Source organism: Lagopus muta, chromosome 11 (assembly GCF_023343835.1).
Source record: "Lagopus muta isolate bLagMut1 chromosome 11, bLagMut1 primary, whole genome shotgun sequence".
NCBI classification, from domain to species: Eukaryota; Metazoa; Chordata; class Aves; order Galliformes; family Phasianidae; genus Lagopus; species Lagopus muta.
Genome location: NC_064443.1, coordinates 6,945,241 through 6,966,839, shown reverse-complemented (window position 1 = coordinate 6,966,839; position 21,599 = coordinate 6,945,241). Strand labels below are relative to the sequence as shown.

The 21,599-nt window shown below is 38.9% G+C and overlaps 1 protein-coding gene across 3 annotated transcripts in view; it reads left to right on the top strand.

Annotated features, from left to right (window-relative positions):
* The first annotated feature begins 2,640 nt into the window (after positions 1 to 2,640).
* Positions 2,641 to 21,599, top strand: part of DCP1A (decapping mRNA 1A) — a 32,752-nt gene continuing 13,793 nt past the window's right edge. The window contains exons 1-5 of one of the 3 annotated variants that reach the window (XM_048957528.1): positions 2,641 to 2,842; positions 3,791 to 3,831; positions 5,238 to 5,365; positions 13,565 to 13,631; positions 18,508 to 18,646. In XM_048957528.1, the coding sequence (XP_048813485.1) occupies positions 2,708 to 2,842; positions 3,791 to 3,831; positions 5,238 to 5,365; positions 13,565 to 13,631; positions 18,508 to 18,646 (510 nt within the window). In that variant the 5' untranslated portion in view covers positions 2,641 to 2,707. Of the gene's footprint in view, positions 2,843 to 3,063; positions 3,388 to 3,790; positions 3,832 to 5,237; positions 5,366 to 13,564; positions 13,632 to 18,507; positions 18,647 to 21,599 lie in introns of those variants that run through there. The other 2 variants (XM_048957527.1, XM_048957529.1) reach the window with 2 other exon arrangements.

The window sequence follows — 21,599 nt, the reverse complement described above, 5'->3', positions numbered from 1 at the left end:
AGTCTGAAAGGAAGCAAAATTAGCTTTGGAAGCACATAACTAATTTACCGTGTGGAAAAAAAAAAAGGGCCAGAGAGAAAGAATCTGTACAATTGCAATGAGCAGAGCAGCCATCAGTAGAGAGACCCAGTCATGCTGTCACAAGCAACTGAAGGGGTAAAAGAGGATTTTTATTATTTCACCTACCTTAATATTAACATATATCAAGCAGATAAAAGTACATAGGGTAATAAATAAAAATATTCTGTCCTATAAACCACAGTTAAATAGCTGAAATACATGACATAAATGTTCGTTTGTTTGTTGAAACACAAATGGAATCTGTCCTGCTCACAGAGGAAACATCAAAAGGGCATAACATAATGATGTACAGCATCCCACTTCTGTGGGAAAGAGAGCAATGGATGAACTTTTCCCAGCAGTGACTGTTGCATAGCTTCAGAGAAGGACAAAGAAATCCGCGATATACAATAATCAGAACAGGCCTGAATGGAGACAACAAACATTTCAGTTCACATAGGTCACAGCTCAGATCTAAGTATATCATACACTTCAGCGTCCTTCAAGGTTGAGGAAGCAGATGGCAGGTCATATGACTCATTTCTGATATAAAATGTATTCTTGCAAGGCAACAGCAGTGAAGAAGGGCAGAGAGAATAAATCTCTCAAATGCAGAAGTGGAATTAGCAGGCAAAGGAGGAAAACAATCCATAACAATTCCATAACTGGAAAACACTGCTCCTTATGTTTCATTTTTAATTTAAGATACAGTCAAGGAGTTTTCACAGCTGAAAAGGTCTGGCATAGCAGAAAGCTGTTCTTCGTCAAGTTTTTTTGTTTTAAGATACCTTTGCTTTATGCGACCTTATAGAAAGAAATTGATTGGTGTTTCAGATGCTATTTAAAATCAACTGTTGAAAAGTTTTTGTCATTTGTCATTTGAGCCTTTTGAATGTTGAATGTCTTCTTTACAAATATTCCTTTCAGAATTGGACTTTTTCATACTGTCATTATTACTAAACTTGAAGCATTATTAAATCATGACTAGACATTTTTACAAAGTTTCTCTGACATCATATTACGTGTCATTCTCTACCCTTCGATGGAATTGATTTTATGCACTTCACCAAGAGAACCAGTGAAAATCTGAGTTTTATAGATTAGATGAGACCTCGTCAGAGAAAGAAGAGATGGAAGATTCATGGGGCTTTCTTCATGGGTTGTTCTCCATAATTTGTATGATTTTTCTTTAACTCATGTTTAGTTCTCATGATTCTGTGGCAAGTTAGTGGAATGAAATACATAGGAATTTTTTTGTCTTTTTAAAAAAAAATGAAATGACTTCATACTTGAACTGTCTGACATCAAAATAAATAAATTAGCGTTCACTCAAAAAAAGAAGAATTACTTGGAAAATAAGTAAGTTGCATCCTACTGGAACTTGACTTTTCTACTATTTGTCAGAAGGACTTTTTATGGAGCCACACAACAGCCAGACCCTTATCATACCTTAAACATCTGCCTTTATAGAAAAGGATAGACAAGGCAAACAAAGGCAATGACAGAACTTCTCCCTAGAATACAAACAATATAAAACAGAATGACAGAAAAAGAAAAGAAATTGACTCATTCCTTCCAATAACCAGCAACAGCTCCAAAGAAATGCAGTCTCAACGAGATGCAGTTCCCTTGTCTGCTAACCCTACCCTTAAATGAGAGGAGGGATGGATCCAGGCCCCACCTCTTTGGATCACTCGAGTGCATTGCTTGATCCTGAGCTCCCTAGTTTAGCTGCACCTGGTGCTCAGCCATTGATTCAGGCAGAGACCTGGTAATTCCCCTAGAAGATTAAACTAAAGAGCTAACTGCTAGAAGTCTATCTATCTGCAGTAAAGAACATCACCTGTGGTAAGGGAGAGCTTACATGACGTTCTCTACATCCTCAGAAGGGTTTTAATATTTCTATATCCTGCTGTAGACTGTGGAATAATTAGACACCAGATTAGAACCACTGAGTCTGTAGCACTGACTGCATCATTTTCTGCAGCTCCTCCTGCAGCACAGGAAAGCCCCATGAGTGCTGCTCTGCAGTACAGGATGGAGCACACAAAATCTTCCCACAGTCTTGGGCTATGGTGAGCTTTGAAGTTTTGTATTTCTCGTGCCATTCCTCCTTCAGGCATGCCCAGATGTGGGGAGATAACTGTGCAGTAAACTGAACATCTCATCTGACGCAGTTCACACTGGGTGTCTTTGTATAGGCGTACAGTACTGGAGGATAACCCATGGTGAGACATGGTGTCACATGACTTTGAATTTTCAGTCTCTTCATTTTTTACACAGAGTGTCTCTTTTCATCTCATGGCAGCACGGCTGATGGCAATTCCACCGATGGCAATTTAAATGATCACAGCAGATTCGGTAAATGCAAAGACAGCTGCCGCGTAACAAAGTAAAAGGGAGCATCTATTTTGTTTGTGCTTTGTTCTGAGTAAAGGGGGTTACAGCTACACCCCGGGGTTACTCAGCCAGCCCCGCGTACCACCGTGCTCTGCCGTGGGGCTGAGCAGGGCGCAGCGGGGGTCCAGAGCGCGGGCGGAACGTCAGGCGCGGAGCTCAGCGTTCCGGCCGGCGGCGGTGCCGTGCGCACAGTGACACCGCGCGGCCGCTTCTCGCCCGCCCCCGCGGGTGGCTGCCGGGAGCCAAGATGGAGGCGGCGAGCAGAGCGGGGCAGGAGATCAGCTTGGCGGCCCTCAAGCAGCACGATCCGTACATCACCAGTATCGCCGACGTGACCGGGCAGGTCGCGCTCTACAGCTTCAGCCCGAAGGCTAACGAGTGGGTAAGTGGGGAACGGCTCTCCCGGGTCTTCCGGCCGCGGGGCGGCGGGTCGCGATGGGGCCGCGGCCGCCCGGTTTGGGATTTAGGGCCTTCCCCCGGCAGGGTTTGGCTCGGGAGGCGGTTTTGCCTGAGGAGAGCTGTGCCCGGTCCGTGCCGGAGCGGCGGCGGGGCGGGGGTTGGTGCCGCAGGGCGGGCGGCTCGATGGGTCTCGCCGTCGGTTGTTGCTCGCAGCCCTATTTTAGGAACAGCGGGCTTTGAGAAGCAGTGTTCGTCATTGCGTTAAAGCGTAGCTTTGGCCTGAGGTGCTTTCCTTTCTGGTTTGGGTCTTGGTGTCCGAACGGCAGGGAAGAGGCACCTTTAGCGGTGTTGGTTAAGGAAGAAGCGCTACCCAGGGTCAGAGCATAGCCGTACCGTGCCCCTCCAACTTTCTCTGACTGCTGCCGTTTCATCACAAAGCTCAGAAGGCATAAATACGCTGCAGTTCACCTTCTTGTGCTCAGCTCTGGAGCTGTGTGTGGCTCTCAGCACTGGGGACCTTGACACGTGGTAAGCTTGAAATTTCAAGTGGGAAGCAGCTGTGGTGCATAGCTACGTTGTTTTGTTGTTGTCTGTGCTGGTACTGTGGGCATTTAAGTAAACGACTTGTCTGCTGTGTGCAGATAGCAGCCAGTGTCTGAGAATAAGGAGCTGTGAGCAAAGCGTTCGGCTCTGACTGGTCAGGCTGGGCGTATGCCGTGTAACACATCAGTGAGTTAAGGACGTGAAGTACATCTCCTGGAAGTGGATTTAATTTCCCTAGTTTTACTAGGGAAAAAGGAGGTCATTGCTGAAAAGGAGGGATGGCAAACTTGTGTGGCAAGATAAGAATATTGTAAATGATACCTCTAATTAAAACATTACACAGAAGCTAGTGAGGATATTCCCTAAACATACGTACTGTTTTTTGTAGGAGAAGACTGACATAGAAGGTACCTTGTTTGTGTACAAAAGGTAAGGGTTATTTTTATGTCTTCTTGTCTGCTCTAAGAAGAAAACAAGACTCATGTGGCTCCATATGCAGCTTTCATAGTAGATTTATTGCATGCAGTAATGTTTGTCTAGTGATTAACATATATGTGTGTATTTTGAGAGGACTAAACTGTGCAAAGGCGAATGACCCTGTTAAAATTACTGCTGAAAAATTGTCATACTTAGTAATTGCTTCATATGTATCCACACAGAAATGTAGTTTATCAATCTGCATTTGTTAATACAGTAGCATTTGGTTTTGTGTTTGTTAAATGCTGTGAAATCCTTGGCTTTCTAACACGTGTGAAGTTGCTAATGAAAACAGTATAGATGACAAATTAAAAAATCTCTCATCACTTTATTTCTTTCATATCCTGTCTGGTTCTGTAAATGGATGATGCTAGTTAAGTCACTTGGGAGCCTCTTGATTTCCTCATTAGAACAGAAAGAAATTCACAATTACTTGGGGTAAAGAAAAGGATTGAACAGGAATAATTTTTTTCAGAAGCACTCCATAAATACAACTAATAATAAACATTTTAAGTTGCAAATCAGAAACCTAACAATGAAATAAGTCTGCTGTGTGTATGATGTGAGTAATGCAGACATAATCAACCTGTCCCAAAGCATACAAACTATAGGTTGTTCCAATAATTTTGTCTTGGCACTATAAAGGGATGCGAATAACCTAGTGCTCTTAACTTTGCTTGAGTTCCAAGTTTGGAAATAGTGGAGGAAAAACAATCAAATTAAAAACTAAAGAGAGAGTTTTCCCATGACAACCTGTTTATTTCACAAAAGCTCTGTTAGGAACATTAAAGACAGCCTTGGAATGGCAAGGACAGTTTGCCTCCTCCATAGCAGCTCTTGGCAGATTTTGTTGCTGGTCATTCAGTAAACATGGCCATGTTGCTATAAAAATCTTTATACTTAATACCTAATTATGTCTGATTTTTGCCCGAGTATCTTTTGTTTTCTTAGCTAATTATTTTTATTAGACATGAGTGACCTAAAACAAACTACTGCCCCAGAGGCCTTCATTGTGCTGCTGTGTTCATTATGTGGCTGCTTATGGGTACAACATGTTTGTTTTTGAACAGCATTTTCTTTTTTTTCTTTTTTCTTTTTTTTTTTTTTGCAGCATATCTTTGATTCTGCAGTTCACAACTGTTACATTAATTCTAATCGTAGTTGAGTTAAGCATGGTTTTAAATTGACATTAGTTGGCTTGCCAGGAGATGACTTGGAAGAAAAGAAATATTGGATATTCAGGACTACTGAAGTGTCAGTTCATAAAATAATGGAGTTTTGAGGATTAATTCGTAACTGTTTCAGAAAACTGTTGTTCAAGGTCTCAATCCTTGCTTTTGTTTTAATTGAAACAATAGGTCTGCTTCTCCATACCATGTTTTTACAATAGTGAATCGACTGAACATGCACAACTTAGTTGAACCAGTGAATAAAGACTTGGAGTTTCAGCTTCATGAACCTTTTCTTCTCTACAGAAATGCTAGCTGTGAGTATAACTTCCTCTAATCCATGCGAATGTGTTTTATGACCTAGACTGCTTTCTATTACTGTGGTGTGTTTCAAGCATAATGCAGTGGGCCAGGTTCCAGTGGGATGTGTGGTGCTTTGTACCTACAGTGCTAGATTTATGTAAGTAGCAGTGCAATGCATTATGATCACCTGCTTTCAATAAAAAAGGGTTTGACTATGAAAGTTCAATATTGTTATTCTCATGTTTTTAATTAATGGCCTCATTGATTTAATCTGAACATATACAGTGCTACAAGAATACTGAAGATTGATAATTTTCTTGGTGTGTGGTAACTGTTGAGTCTGGCCTGAACCACTGACTGAGCACCTGGGAAAGGACCCGTCAGCCCTGGGAGCACAGATGAAGGCAATTCAGCTGTGTGACAGGAAGGGGTGGCACTTGGCTGCACCTCTCTTAGACCTCATTTAAGGGCTGACTGCTGCTAGGGAAGGATCTCTTCCTGGAGATCCCTCCTTAGTGAAGCTTTCCCCGTGAAACTAGAATCGTCTGATATGGATGAGCAGTCTTCCTTCCTTTCCTTATAGTACCTCTTCATTGTGCCAGTCCTTTTGTCATCACTCCTTTATTGCAATGCCTTTCCCACTGTATTGATCCATTTACTTGCTACATTTGGTGATGAATGTTATTAAGTAGTTCTGAGGGCTTCAAGAGCCACAATTGAGACTTTGTGCTTTTTTTAAAAAAAGAAATTTTAAATATTCATCAGTGGTTCTTTGAAGGGATTGAGAGAATTACCTAGCTCTAGGTGTTAGTTTCTTTCTCTAGAGTACTGTGTGTACTCTGGAGAAAAATGTCTGCTAAATTTCTGCAGATCTAGGCTCCAGCAATTTGTGAGTGCTGGGAGATGTATGGTTTAAAAAAGAAGTCATATATTCTTGCTACTACTTGATTTCTAGTGTCAGCACTGGGTTAGCAGTTAAGTTAGAGTCCCCATGTGCTGTGTTCCAGTTAGGCACACAGTAAAAATCCTATTGCTCCAAAAAGTTCAATCTAGAATTGAGATAGCCCTTATAGAGGAAATGAAGGGGTGTGTGTGTATGAAGCTCTCTTGAAGGCTGGTGGAATAAAAGATATGCCAAAGATTAGAGAGCTCTCATGTTATAAAAACTGTCTTTTTATATCTTTGATTTGGACTAAGTGCTTGAAATTAGTTTGCTGTATAATGATACGGTCTTACTAAATTACTTGGAGAGCCTGTGTCTGGATAAATTGCTTCCTCAACACAATCTCTACTGCACATCACCTAATGTCCCCTTGAATGGCAAATAGGAATGCTGTTTTGGCTACGCTTCAGTGTACCTAGGAGAAGAGTCGAATGTTAATCCCATCTTGTCCTTCTCTGCACCATCCCCTACAGAAAACTACATCTAGATTTTTTCTATCCCTTGTTATTTCAGTGCTGCTAACTATTATATTCTGCTTTTAGTTGTTGGGTTTGGAATTTTCTTCCCTGAATGCAACTTCCCCAATTGCCTGACCTCCATCCATTGAATTAATTAGGGAAAAAAATGTGTACATGTGGGGGAAATGTTCAGTGTTAAATACATTTTCCTCTATCTGCTTAGTATTCCAAAAATATAAATTCCATATTCCATAAAGCAAATAAAAATGTCACCTCTAGGACTGGTTTGTATTTACAAACTTCAACACATGGATGTAAGTGAGGCAATTACTGGTGAAGGATCTCTTCATGCCATAAATGATCTGCTTCTGCTCAGCTGTCTGCTGGTGTGAAAACTACATTTTTTTCTAAGTCAGTGGGTAAGGCAGTGCACACCTCTGAGGGCTTTGTGCTGTCTAACTGAAAAATTTATTGTGTAGTTCTTCAAAGATCTGTTAATGGAGAGGATGGACTGCTAGGTTGAACAAGATCAAAATGCCACTTAGAGTGCTGGCAGTAATCTTATTTGTTAGGCTGTTTTCTCTATCCTTCTTGAGCAAGACTCTAAGTTGTCCTGTTAAAATTGCTGAACTATTTAACTGACAGTTGTTTCCTTAGCTTGCCAGTTCAGACTACCTGATTTAGAACTGCAAAATCACGTTTGTTTTTACTGCTGTTTGACTCTGCCAAACAGCAGTATATTTAGGTTATAACAGGATCAATGGCAAATCATGCTTTATGCTTCCCCAGGGCATGGCAGAAATAAAAGATGATCAAAACAGCATTGTGCCACTGTGCCTTTGTGCCACCATTTGAGACAGGCTCTATGTCAACGATATTTATAAGAGATGATGGTACTGTTTTCTAAACTTCACAGTTTCATTGGCCCTGGATTTTGCCATTATTATCTTATGTATTATCTTATTATCTTGTGTTCAGGCCTCTGGCACTTCTTAAGTGACATGGGAGCTGTCCTGAGGATGTTGGGTGATGTACAGCAGTCTATGCAGAGCCACTAACGAGTTTTAAGAGAAATTTTGCAAATTGAACATAACCATTACAGAATTGTCACAGAATCACATGTTTTGGCAGGGGGGTTGGACTCGATGATCTCTGGAGGTCCCTTCCAACCCCTACAATTCTGTGATTCTGTGATTACCATTGTTTTGATTTGGCCAGGGGCTGTAAGAATGATCTGCCTGTCAAGCTAGATGACAATGTTTGTGGGTTTTACCATTGTTTTACAGTTGGATTTGTTCAGATTATGTTTTGTATATACAATGGAATTTTTAGATTGCTGTGTGATAAAAATAAACTTTGCTAAGCTGAAACTTGAGATTCTTTATCTATTTACATGAAGGATTTTTCAAGTTCTTAAAACATTCTAAGAACAACTGAGGGAATTGAATTATTCCAATGGAAGGGAGACCTCTCTTCAATCGTTTTTGTTTTTCCCTGTTTATGCAGGTTGGAATGAGGAGCTTTTCATGGCTATGCTACTACCAGAATAGATCAAATGATAGGATATCTTTCTTATACCTGCTGTCTGTTGGGTTCACTTAATACTTGAAGCCTGATGTCTATTGTTCCTCAGAAAACAATACTTTGTTAGTATTTTTGCAGTTAACTGAGAAATCTGAGAAAATTATTCTGACAATGTAAGCCTAAAAACAGTATGAAAAGCTAAAATTTTTGAAGCAGGCTATGTATACTTTTCAAGCAGCATTATAAACACTGTTACAATTTGAGCTTTTTATTCATTGCAGTCACATCCTAAAGCAGAAATGACAGCAGTGTGGTGAATGAGGTGCTATTAAACATACCAGATGCAGTGGTAAAAGAAAGTATTCTTCTATTGCTAGACAGAATAAGAAAACTAATATCTCCTAGTAAGAATGAATCAAGAAAGAAATGCAGTTAAATTCTCTTGGTGATATAACAGATGTTTTCATTTAGAGCTCTTCTCAAAAGTTAGACTAGCTTGTTTCATACTTAATGTGTTATTTATTTTTGCTTAATCTGCAATATATTGTTGTGTACATTTGAACCTTGACTAGCTTTCTGTCTGGATGCATGTATGTTCTTCAGGGTGTTCAGAGCATGTGTTTGTAAAGCACTGAATTCTAGTGGTGTATTTCTCACCAACCTTAGCTTGCTTCCTCTTACTCGTATCTAGTGAAAAAGGATATTCAAGTCTACTAAAAAATGCATGTGGTTCTGCCAGTTAAAATAGTAATAGCTCAGTCTGAAAGTCCTGTACTTCCTTTTAATCTATAATGTGAGAATTTGGAGCATGGTCACTACTGTGCAGCAATATTTTTTGCAGGTATTGCTAAAGTTTGCTAAATAATAAAGTTAGTAAAAGTTTCAGATAACGAGTAACTTACCTCTCAATTTCTTCAAGAAGTGTTCTTCTGAGTCCTTCTCATTTATAACTTGCCCTCTGCAGTGGCGGTGTTGGTCTGGATTAAAAGGCTTTCCAATGCAGGATAGTTCTCTTGGAAGGTCGAGTGGATTTATTTCCATCATCCTGAAAAGGCAGATGCCAAGCGTAAAACTTAATTATTAAAATAAATACTCAGTGTTTGGATTTTTTTTTTCTCTTCTTGCTTCTTACTCCTTGTCCAATGGTGCAGTGGTTAGTGAAACAAAAGTAATGGATGTTGTGAGACTTACAACCCTGCAGTGTGGATCCAGTGTCTTCTGGATCTCTTATATTGTCATTAATTAAACTTGTTTTTTGAACAGCGCAACCAAAAGAAATTGCTTTCTTTCAAATGGCTTTTAAAATTCTTTGAAAGAACTTCTGATTGGTTTCAAAATAGGAAGTCTCTACTATTAAGGGAAATCTCATTATCTCTTCTCCATTCAGCTGCCAGTGTGTAGCATACAAGATATCTCTGACTAGTGAAGCTGAGTGGCTCTCCAGCAAGCACATCAACTTAGTGGTTTAGTCAGAGATAAGGAGTCTGTTCTTGATACTTTTGCAGCAGAAGAGGCGATGCGAGCAGGGGGAGGGAGGAAACAACATTGAAAGCTGTTAAGCAGTGCTAAAAATATTCCATTTGACCTGAAATGTGGCATTCTAACTGCAAGAGGTTTTCTGCCGTAGCTCAGCATCCCACAGTCGTAGTGCTTCTCATTCCATGCTATGCTTAATCAAATTAAGTAGTTTCTGGATCCTGGATGTTGTTTGCCACTTGCTGAGTTACCCCTGTGCAACTGCTTGTGGGATTGTGCAGCTTTGTGAACTGCATTTGTGAAATGCCCTTAGATATCCAAAACAATAAGAATGGAATGAGACTTTTATAGAATGATTTCTCCTGATATATAAATCTATGCAAACGCTCACATTAAAATTAAGGAAAATAAAAGTAGTGAATGAGGAATCTTGGTGAGAAGGAGATTAGAGCAGAGTGTCTGGGGAGACTTGAGATTTCAGCTAATCCTTCTACTGAAGTAAGTACAAGCTTGAAGAGGCATTAATTATGTGCATTTGTCTTTAACTATTTGAAATGTAAAATGATGCCTATGTCAGCTCTTCTATGGGAGTGAGATAAAATTAAGTTATTGTCATGTATATTTTAGGACGATTTCAAAATGTGAGCCTTTCTTCGCAGAGTTTGACTCTTTCTGCTTCAGTCACTGTATAATGTATAAAATGGAACTGTAAAATATTTTTTCTCTCTTCCCATGAAGTCTTCCAACTAGTTATGGTAACTTTTTAAAATGTATCATCTTTTTGGATGAGATCAAGCCATATCTGCACAGATGGCTAACATGCCTTAGGCAAGAGAGTGGTAGTGTCTGCAGTCTCTCAAATTGGCACTCCTGATGAACCCCACATGCTTCTCTTTCAACACAGTATTCTCAGGCAACATTCTCATGAACGTTTCAGCAACTTTGCCCTCCTCTGCAGCCCTGAGTGTCTTGTTTGTGTCCTCTCTCTTGTGACAGACAGCATGGTTGTCAAGCTGATGTGCAAACAATATCGAGGAACTGGTCTGGATGAAACCGACATGAGGGTGGATTGAGGTAGTATGAGTAATGGCAAAGTTGTGAGAGTGTGAGTGGTAAGGCTGTCTCTTTCCACTAATTCAAAATGAAACCTGCAGCCGTGTAATGAAGCCTTTGTTAGGTTGCCAGTGTATGGCCTCTCTTGGTGTGGTGTTGTGTTATCCCTGCTCTGAGTTGGATCTGGTAGCTGGACAGCATTGGAACAGTAATCTGGCTGCTCCATGAAGCAGCAGGATCCCAGTGTAGAAGAGGTAAACGAGAAGTTGGATATTACTTGTGTAATACTTGAATTGCTGTTATTAATAAAAGTGGCATAATGAACTTGCCCAGATACCTAATGTCTGAGAACAATTTAGATGAAGATAAAACAATTTGCCAGTAATTTATTGTCTGGTTTGGCTTTGATATGAGTTGCTCATGACTTCATCTGTTAATGTAAAGTGAATCCAACTGAAAGATATTGATGATGATTACAGATTGACTCTACTTAATTACTGAAGACGCTGCCTAGCAGTGAGTATAGAAAAGACAGAGTAGAAGTGTTGAAGTAGGTGGAAAAGTAAGTGAGCAGAGAGGTTGGATGAAACTGCTATAGAGCTGTAGTGGAAAGACATGCCATGAGAAGTCCAACATTCAGCTAATGTTCACTGGATCTGATAATCCAGGTTGGAGAAGTACTGAGTCTAATACAAGGATGCTGATAGCTAAAGTTGTATCATATGTAGTGATCAGTTGATGCAGAGAGTTGAGGCATGTCTGAGAGAGCTGAACTGATGGTACAAAGGAGTCCTCTTTCTAAAAGAGGAAGGCGAATGCTTGAGTCTGTTGGACTCTGTTTAATGTAATGCCCAAGGTCACATGTTCATAATCTGCTGTAGATCTTTGTAATATTGTTAGTGTTCTTTGGTGACTCCTTGCAATTATTTGTCAGTACTACAAAGTGTCTGGTGAGGTGGGAATGATACTCTGTAGACAGAGCCAAGTTTTTGAATCTACTTCAGAACAGTGTGCCACTCTTATCATTGGTCCCATTAAGTTATCATTATAGGTTCCTTATCTTTATTTCTTCAGTAAGTATGCTTTTGAAGAAGCTTTCTTCTTTTAGTAGTGTATCTACTAAAAGATAGTAGGGAAGGAAGGAGCTTTTATTTAGCATTAAAATCTACTTTATGACTAAAGAAATAGCTCAAACTGAAATGTTTTAGGTTTCGATGTGATAGATGGCCAGTTACATTAAAGTCAATTTTCATAAATGTTTCATAAACATTGTCTATGTGTATGAAGTGCTTTTTAATTGGCTTATGTTGTTTTCTAGGACAGGCTTTAAATTGTGCTATATTGACTTATTTGCTTATGACTAGAAGAGCTTTATTGGTTATTACTTATTCTAGAACTTCTAAGGAAACATACTTGAATGTAGTTGTTTAGAACAATAAGAAGATAAAGTAGGACTGTGGTTTGTCCTAGGATGTTGTTATAGAAAGAACATGTGGGCACAGCAGTTTTGTCTGATACAGTAAGAGTAGGGTAACTAGAAGTTCTGAAATTTTTGGTGTGACAAAGTAATTTTGAATGGGCTTTGGTTGAGATTTTGAGTTGGGAGGGCAGGAAGGGACTTCAAATAATAAAAATCTTGAAATGTCAAGATGTTACTAGTTACAAATATGTATCTTTAACTCATTCTTTCCCTTTACAGATTTCAATTAATAAAAATATTGGCATGAACATCAATATAAAGATGACTTAGGCTAAAAATATCTTTTTCAGGCATGAAAACAATCCAGTGGCAACATGTAAAGTGTCTAATTGCCTTTTGAGAAATTTTACACTCTGCATTGGTAAATTTCATTGGTGAAGCAAGATATGAAATAACTAGCTGTGTGAATTGAATCAAATATGGTTCTGAAGATCTCTTGGGTTGGCACAGCTGTGGGCCATCCCATGAGGAGATGAGGATGTGTGAGGGTAAAAATGACATCATTACGATGTGGTTGCTAAATAAATTCCATGTGGCACTGCTGACCATGTTTCTGATGTCTTTCAGCTGAATGGTCAGTATCTAATTTGGCCAACTTTCGGGGAGTTTTCCTTGTCCTGAAAGCCAGGTTGAGCTTGGTGCCTTGCTGAGCTGAAAACCTTTTGCCCTTGCTGTTTTGTCATTGCTGCCTTCAATGAGTAGTGTTCAATCTGCATCTAGCTTTAAGCTGCTCCATGAATGTGAAAGTGTGATTGGAGCTTTGCTGCCACTTCCTTCCAATACTATTACTCCTTAGAAAAGAGAATTTGGAGAGGGCACCTTCCACAGAGCCTCTGACTGAATTCTGGTAACTCAAACTTGGATGTGTTCATTGAACTTCAAAAACTGACAAATTTAAAAATGAGTGTTCAAAAAAAAAAAAAAACCCTGACACAAGGGTGGTCTTTAGCCTAGTTTAGTGGTAAAATCTGCCATTCTAAGTAGAGGGTTGCAACTGTAGTAAGAAGGCATCTGGTATGTTATTTCCTTGATATTTTTATTTGTGATCAAACATCAAAGTTTTGTCATGCATCCATTTAATCTGATTTACACTGTGTATGTGTTTGCTTACATGCTATTTGTAATCACTTATTTAAGAAGTATTTGATCATGCAGAGGACGTTTGAGTTGATGTTAATTCACATATTGCAGAGCCAATGGGCTGTTTTTTTGCTTCCTTCCTACTGATTTATTTACCAACTGTTGTCTTACACTGCCTTTTTTTTTCCTTGTTTTCAAGTGTCAATTTACAGTATCTGGTTTTATGACAAGAATGACTGTCATCGAATAGCAAAACTCATGGCTAAGTAAGTACTGCTGTTTTGTTCTTTGTAATTCTTTTACGTAATACAACCACTATGTATTGTACTTTTTGTTTTGCATGGAGAGAAATATTACTGAACTAAAAATTGCATAAGGAGCATTGGCTGAATAGTGAAATAAAAAGGCTTGTTGTTGCTAAATTGCTGGGTTATTATTCAGTGTTGATTTCATTATTTTTTCTTTTTCTGGAGATAAAAGATTGTTTATAATGCTGCCCTGTCTGCTCTTATTTTGTAGCTCCTGAGACTCTTGAAGTCTCTTCACAGGCTGTGCAGCAGGAGCATTGCTGAAATGATCTCGTTTTAAAGAAACTTTAGAAGTTGTGTTTGCAGTAACAAACTGTTGAAGCTGCTGTCCGTACAGCTGTACAGTTACCGCTTCTGTTCTGTAGTGCGGATGGTCGCACTGGCACTGCTGGAAAGGACTTCAGAGTGTCGAAGTCTGAACAAGAGAGGCCAAGGGAAGCTGAAACTGGTTAAGTTTGCAGTATGATATGCTTAGTGATTGGAAGGTAGAGAGTCTTCTTGTGGTTATTTCTTTGCTTCAGGTGTGTTGTGCTGCTGATTGTCTGGTCTGTTGAAGAGGATGAGAATAGGCTTAAGTACATTTTCAGTATAACCCCTGCAGTTCTGTGATTCTGCAAAAGGGAAGAGTTTTGAAGCATGGGATGGGGTAGTCACCCCAGCAAAAATGCAGAATGTGTTTTATGGAGTATATTCTCTTCCTTTGTACTCTACTTTGCTTTTCTTCACCATTACTGCTTTCTGAATTTTCTGCTGGATGCCTTAATCAGCAAAATGTCTTTCAAGTCATGCCATCTTTAAAGACAGGCAAACATAATATGTAAAGTAGATGTAGTGTGAATGTCATTTCAAGATGAATTGCCGATTATTTTTTTTGTATTGGAATGATTGTGGGTTGCAAGATCTTGGAAACTGAAATTAGAGTTAACATTTCTAAAAATCTGTTTCATGCCTGTCTTGACCAATGTCACTTAAAACTTCTGATGCAAGTGAAACTAGAGAAATATGTAGTTATAAGAACTTACTGATTTAATACTTACAGAATGCAGATAGTTACATTGTTCTGAACAGCATGGACCCCTGTGTCAGTATGATTGTCTTTTGCTACTACAAGGTCTGCTCTGAAAGTAATGCTCCTCCTGTATTACGTTGGCCCATGACATCAGAGTTGACTGTTGGTGGAAAGGCAGTATTCCATGGCATGTTGCTGTCGTGTGACGGATGGCAGCAGACGGGCAGTCTGACAAAAGGGCATCCGACAGGGATGTGTGTATGAAGCAAAGGGATAGGATTAAATTCCTCTATGTGGAAAAAATGGCATCCACTGATTTTGGTGCTTGCTGAATGTTTATGGAGACCAAACAGTAGACATGAGCTCAGTGAGTGGTAGGTGTTGCATTTCAGCAGCAGGGCACTTCTGCTGGTATAGACTTTACTAGCTCAGCGCATGGGCCTTGTTCACTGCTGGCAAAAATGCGTAGCTAGTGGTGGTGACTGTTGAAAGACAACAAATTCTCAGCTACAGGACACTCAAATAGTGTTATTGTGCTCTTTCTATCTCTTGTAGTTTCCATGGAAATAAATAGGAAGTATTAATTTGGTGTAAGTTGACCGTGCTAGCTGAAGTTCTGCTAGTAGTAAGTCCTTCATTACTTTAATTACTTAAGTGATTTTTTTTTTAGGTCTTTCTGCATTATTAGAATATAGAATGCTTAAATACTCATGTGTATTGCTTTAGGAGTAACAAAAGAATTTGAGGAAGCCATTTTTGTATATTGAGAGAGGTATTTAACGTTTTTCTGCATTGCAGCAGGCCCTACCATACTTCATTTCAGTGTATTTTTCAGTAACTATTTGTCTTCCAAAAACATTGTTTCATTGTTTTTTTTTGTAGTGAGCAGTGGGATTTTGGATTGTGGCTGTTAGTACCAGTTGGTTTAGGTGGGTTTTGTTGTGTCGCTTATTGGAAAATGTACTGACTTCTGAGCACCTCGGCGATTCAAAAACATAACCATAAAAGGTTGCAAGGAGATTTGCATTCTCTTTCCTGCTGTTTGAGTTGACCTTATTGTGCCAGATTGAGTTAACAAGATTGCCAGCCTTCCATTTATATTTTGGTGGCTTATCTTTCAAAAGGAAAGTAAATTACTCTTCACAGGCTTTGTAATCTTCACTTCTCACATTCTCTCTCTCCTTGTCCTCCACCCATACTCTTCTGTGAGGTTGTGCCAGGTATTTTTTTAGTGCTGTAACTGCAGTTATTCTTGAGCAAACTGTCACAACCACTACTGTGTCCCTGAAGGAATGTGTGCCTCTTCCACTATCTGATATAATGGAAAGAAACAGCAGGCCTTGTTTAAAGAAGTCTTAATCCTGATTGCACACAGAGCGTACTCAGAGTATAGACTAGTGTTAGTGGAAGCTTTTTCTTTTGATGTTTTTCTCCAGCTAAGGTGTTTCTGAGCGTTGTCTTTAGAAAATTCTGGAATACTTCTTAGTGTGAAAGAAGTCTATAGGAGTGTTCAAACCACTTCAGAAGGAATTAATTTGGGTCAAGTGGAAATTGTTAGTGAAGGGTAGGATTTCTAAAAGGCATAGGCATAAAGCAGAGTTTTTCCTCATATTTGCCAGAATCCAAGTCTTTGTGGAACTTCATTGCTTTCTGACATGAAAGTTGTAATATTTTTATACTGAGGTTAGCTTGTAGGCTTGATTTAACCTATTTCAGCCATCTGACCTAAACTATTTTGAGATACTCTTCCAGTTCTAGCTCATTGCTTGTATCTGAGTTTTGGGGGTACAGAGTTTGGGGCATTTACTCCCACCAGCATCTGAATGTAACCTGCACAAGGCTACACTGAAGAGGTATTTATGCTTGTCTACATGAGAAGATAATTTTTATTATTCTTTAAGAAAAAAAAAAAAAAAAAAATGAAAAAGGTAAGTAACACCTTGTAGTGGACACAAAAAACAATTGTGAAATGCTCTGTAGAAATATTTCTGAAATGCCTCTGTAAAATTGATATACTTGTTGAAATTTTTTTTTATACCAGCTAGTATCATTTCAATGGGAAGATGTTTTGTTGAAAGCTTTTGGAACAACTAGTGAGTAAAGGAGAGTCCAAAGCCACAAGCCTTCCTTTCACCTACAAGGCAGAACATGCATGACTTCAGCTGTCCAGAATTTGCCCTTTAACTGAAGTGTTTATTTTTCCTGATGTAGCCACGCTGACACTTAAATCTCAGCAAAGTGTTCTGTTTCTTTCATCTCGCCTTCTCTCATCCCTAGTTTCGGATTTACATTTATACAAGTCCCAAGTCAGGACTGTATGACCATGTGGGGTGCTAGAACAAAATGTACTCTGATGGTGTCACCATAGAAACGTTTGTACAGTATTGAGCTGCTTCAGCCAAACCAGCACATGTTGCAATTCTTAGAAATTGTCTGGCAGAGTAGATTGGCCCCCAGATTCTGAGTTAGGTTTGCAGGTTAATGCTTGCATACAAATAGAGAAAGTTGTACCGAATAATGAAAATCTGGATAAATAAGCAGTGTGTATGATTAGAAGCTTTGAAACTAATTTTCCTGGTTAAGTCTGTTGCCTTTTTTTAATCTAATCTTTCTTGAAGTAAACCCGGTTGAACTCTACTGAAGGGTCTTAGCTGCTAGAAAACTGGGAGGAATTGCAGACTTGTGCTGTTTTTTCTTTAAGAGTGGTAATGTAGAGGTACATACAAATATCTATTTACTCAGCAGTCTATATGCTGCAGAGTTATTCCTGAATCCTAGCTGACCAGAAGAAACTGGAGGCTGGAATGATTGACACTTTCTGTGATTGCTGTGATGGCACCTCTCGGCTGCCCCATCAGCTCTGCAGCATGAGAGTTTAGGTGATGTGCCAGCTCCAGAGCTCTGCCCTGCTTTCTGTGCTTGTTTTTTTTCTTAACATATTTGATTAATGCAGGCTTAAAAAAAGAGGGGATTACAGGCTGGTGTGTGTTTATTTCAAGAAGATAAGCATTAGTGCATTGCATGGCCATGTATATCTTGTGAACTGTATATGGATTAACGGTAGAAATGTATGTTGCCTTTACTTTCGTTAATGAAATGCATGAGGAATACATCTTCCTTATGTGCATCTTAATCATCTTTTAACAAGTTTTCTTAGTCTTAAGGCAGTATGGGTAGTGAAGAAGTGATGAATGAGCTGTAGGTGTCAAAGACCAGAGGAAGTGCATTGTTACAAGCCTACAAGTAATTGGATTTACTGCTAGGCAGCTAGAGAAGAAAATGGTTTGCTCTTCTTTCCAAAGCTCTTAGAGGGAGGAAAGGTAGCTTGCTCTAAGCTTCTTTCCATACTGGCTCCAGAGACATCTGGTATGAGCCAGCTGTCTTCTTCCCCTGAGTGTTGTTTTCTAATGGTAGGCCTTGTCCTAAATTAGAACTGGTTTGTAATTGATTTTGTTGAATAGCGTGACCTGGTGTGGCTGAACATGGAAACACTGCGTGTTAAGAAGTAAGGAATAAAAAAAAAAAATCTATTTTACTCAGTCTTTGTTGTAATGCCTGTACTCTTTGTATGACACTGATGTCCACATGTTTAGACATTTTTTTATAATAAAATGACAGTTTTACAGAAGCGGTGTTTACTGCAGGCAAATGCTGACTTAAAAACCAGTGCTGTGTTTGTAACTTTGGCCAACTACGTGTTAGGTTTTCATTTAAGCAGAACAAAATGTGTTTATGTGCTGTGAATTGTGGTTTTCTTCACTGTCTTCTACAAGATGTTCATTCCAGATAAAATTTTGAAAACCCATTTCTCCTTTCCTGTTACAGAGTGGTAGAACAAGAAGCTCAGAGATCGCAACAAGTTTCTCAGGACAGAAAAAGTCCCAGCAGAACAAATGGCTGCAGTGAGAACAGACCTATTGACATCCTGGAAATGCTCAGTAAAGCCAAGGTTGAATATGAGCGAGTAAGGAAATGTATTTATTTTCTTGCATTATGAGCAAAAGAAAACCCTTCTGAGTAAGGGGGTTAAGGCCTCGTATGGAGTCTGGTGAAATGCATCCCTTGTGACCTGTGAGAGAGCAATGGTAGAGAAGTATTCTTGTGTACTAAGTTGTACTGTGTAGTATGTTGTCATCTAAGATTGAAAGTAGCACATGTAATCAGTAATTTATTGGGCCTGTAATTTTGTGTATTTGAATTGTTACCTCCTGGAGAAAAAGCACTGTATTGAAAACAGATACCTGGGGAAGCAAATGCAACAAATACTTTTTTTTCTAAAATAGATGCCAAGGCTCCATAGTATCGGTATTTATCTACTGTCATGTCTTGAAATCAGTCGCAAAGAAAATGTGAACATACATGTAACACTGTAGAAGAGTAGATGACAGGTTTTTTTGATCCTGAAGCTCCACTTCTGTGAATATTCTTAATAGTAGCTGACATTTGTGTTTTTTAGTTTTTTTTCCCTCTATTGAAAATCACTGGAGGAGGTTTGCTGTTATTTGTGCCTTAATCAACAACATTCATTGAGTTGCATACCAAATTGCTTTGGCCTTAAATAAGAAAGAGCCCACTAGCTGTGTACTATCCTGTGTTTGTGATACGAGCAGAGATGCACAGTGACCTACAGGGCTGTGGTTATACGAGGTGAAATTCTTGGCTTAAGCAGGCAACTTAGCCAATTTTTTATCTTTTTGTTGGTTGGAAAACCTATATAGAAAGTAGTTTTTAACACACTTGAATGTGTTTCTTTTAAAGAGAAAGCATTCTCTGCCGTTGTTCCAGTAGCCTTGTTGTCACACTGCTGCCTTGTTTGCTTCCTCACTATACTGTATTAAGAAAGTCTCATTGATTCTGTCATATGACTTGAAAATGGAACTTGATAGACCCATTCCACAAAAATTGCTAATGCTGTGAGAAAATTATCTCTAGGAGTAGCAAAAAAAAAATTATACCTGACGATATCAGTATTAATTGTAAAAAAAAAAAATAAATCCCATGGAGAAGGGTTGCAATTTAGTCAGTGCACATTTACATTCTATAAAGCATATTTTAACTGCTGTAGACCAGGTGTAAGTTTTTCCTGCTGTTCCCTAGTGTACTACTTCATTCTGCCTACCATGTGTCTATCCCATAATAAATTATCTCAGAACAGTGGGTTCTGAGTGCAGAATAGTCTTTTGCCACTATTAAATTCACAAGTTTAGATAATGAAGGAAAACATTAGTTCTCTTGAAGTTATTAATTTGCATAGTCCTGAGAGTCAAATTCAAACGTGGAAGACACAAGTGTTACTTTTTCTGGGTTTTGCACAAATTGCCCTAGAAATTCTGAAGGCATTTTTTTCTAAGCCTACTGATACAAGAATATACAATAGTAATGTCTTGGCATAATGTGGCAGAGATGGTATGGGTTCTTTTAGCTGTGTTGGTGGGAGAAAGGTAGAAGCGTTTCAGTGTTTTATTTCTTGTGCTGTGGGATGCTTCAGAGTTCCTACTGAGTAAATGCAAGACCTTCATAGGATTCTAGGTTGCTACAACACATTGTGGAATGGGAGGGGAAAAAAAAACACGTGGGCTAAGCCATGTGCAAGCCAACTTCTGTGCAGTTTTTCACGTAGCAATAAGGATAGATGAATGTGACAGACCATAGACTGTAGTTGACCTGGACTAGATACTAGTTTGTGAAAATCAGTGTTGTTTTCAGAATGTTTTAATGTAAATACCAAAGAAAATCTGCCTCTAATGCTTAATGCATTAATCCTGTTTGAGAAGAAGGTCTTTCACAGTGTTGGCTTTCATACGAAGTAGCAGTTTTTATTAGAGCACAAAAGGGAGCATCAAAAGCTGAATGACTCATTTTTCAATGTTGTATCAAGTGAGACAGATTTGAAGAAATGGAAGGCTTTTTTTCTTATTAAAGGAAAAAAAAATCACTCCAGATATCCTGGCTTCTCCATTCTTAATTTTCTGGTCTTTTTGTGTGAGAATGTTGAAAGCTTTTCCTTAGTAACAGAATTCCTAAGCATAGTGGATGAAGCTCTGTAGAAAAGTAAAATACTGATAAATAGGCTGTGGCAGCTGTCACACAGTATGGAAATGCACAGATGTACTACGTATCTGACTTTTTTACATCTCAATCTTGATTTTGCTGCCTGATGCTTTTAGAGCACCTTTGTAACTAGAAAAACTTTGCTTTGTATGTATGTGAGCTGAAAACTGAATCTGCCAAACTTAATCCATTAACCTGCTATGACTGCAGTTCTGAACAAGTTGGTAGGTAAATAGAATTGAGCAAACTTTTTGGAGGATGTTCTACTAACCGCTTCAGCTTTAGTGCCAAGATTCAGGCATCTTAATTATAGAGTTCCTCGTAACCAGCATACATCATTGTTAATATGATTAGGCAAGCAACTTGAAGATGGCTTCTTAAGATATCCTTTCTAAATTTTTTTAAAATTATTTTATGGCACTCAATAATTACACTTGAATTTGTATTTAGGAGCAGAAAGTACTTATTTGCATGGTACATTCCAGATGGATCATACAGTAATCCTTGTGTGCAGCCCACGACAGATTGGCAGAGTGTCAGCATGAGAAGGGGGCAGAGAGTGAAAAAGAGATTTATGAAGGTCTGAGTGATTTAATCTAGGATTCCAAATCAGCTTAAATCCTTCAAGTACTTGCTGCATCCAGGCCATATGTGAAAATGAATGAATTCTGAGATTTTTTTTAATGAAGTGAATGGATGTTTTTTTATAGTGTTTTTGTGTGTATTTCATTCTGAGAATGGAAACATTGCGGATTATCCTCTAGTGAAGGAAATCTCTGTATTTTGTTTTGTTTCTGTAATTAACTCTAAGGCAGTCCACTATTTCAGGCCCAAAAAGAGGCCTGCTAACCTTTCAAATTGGTGGC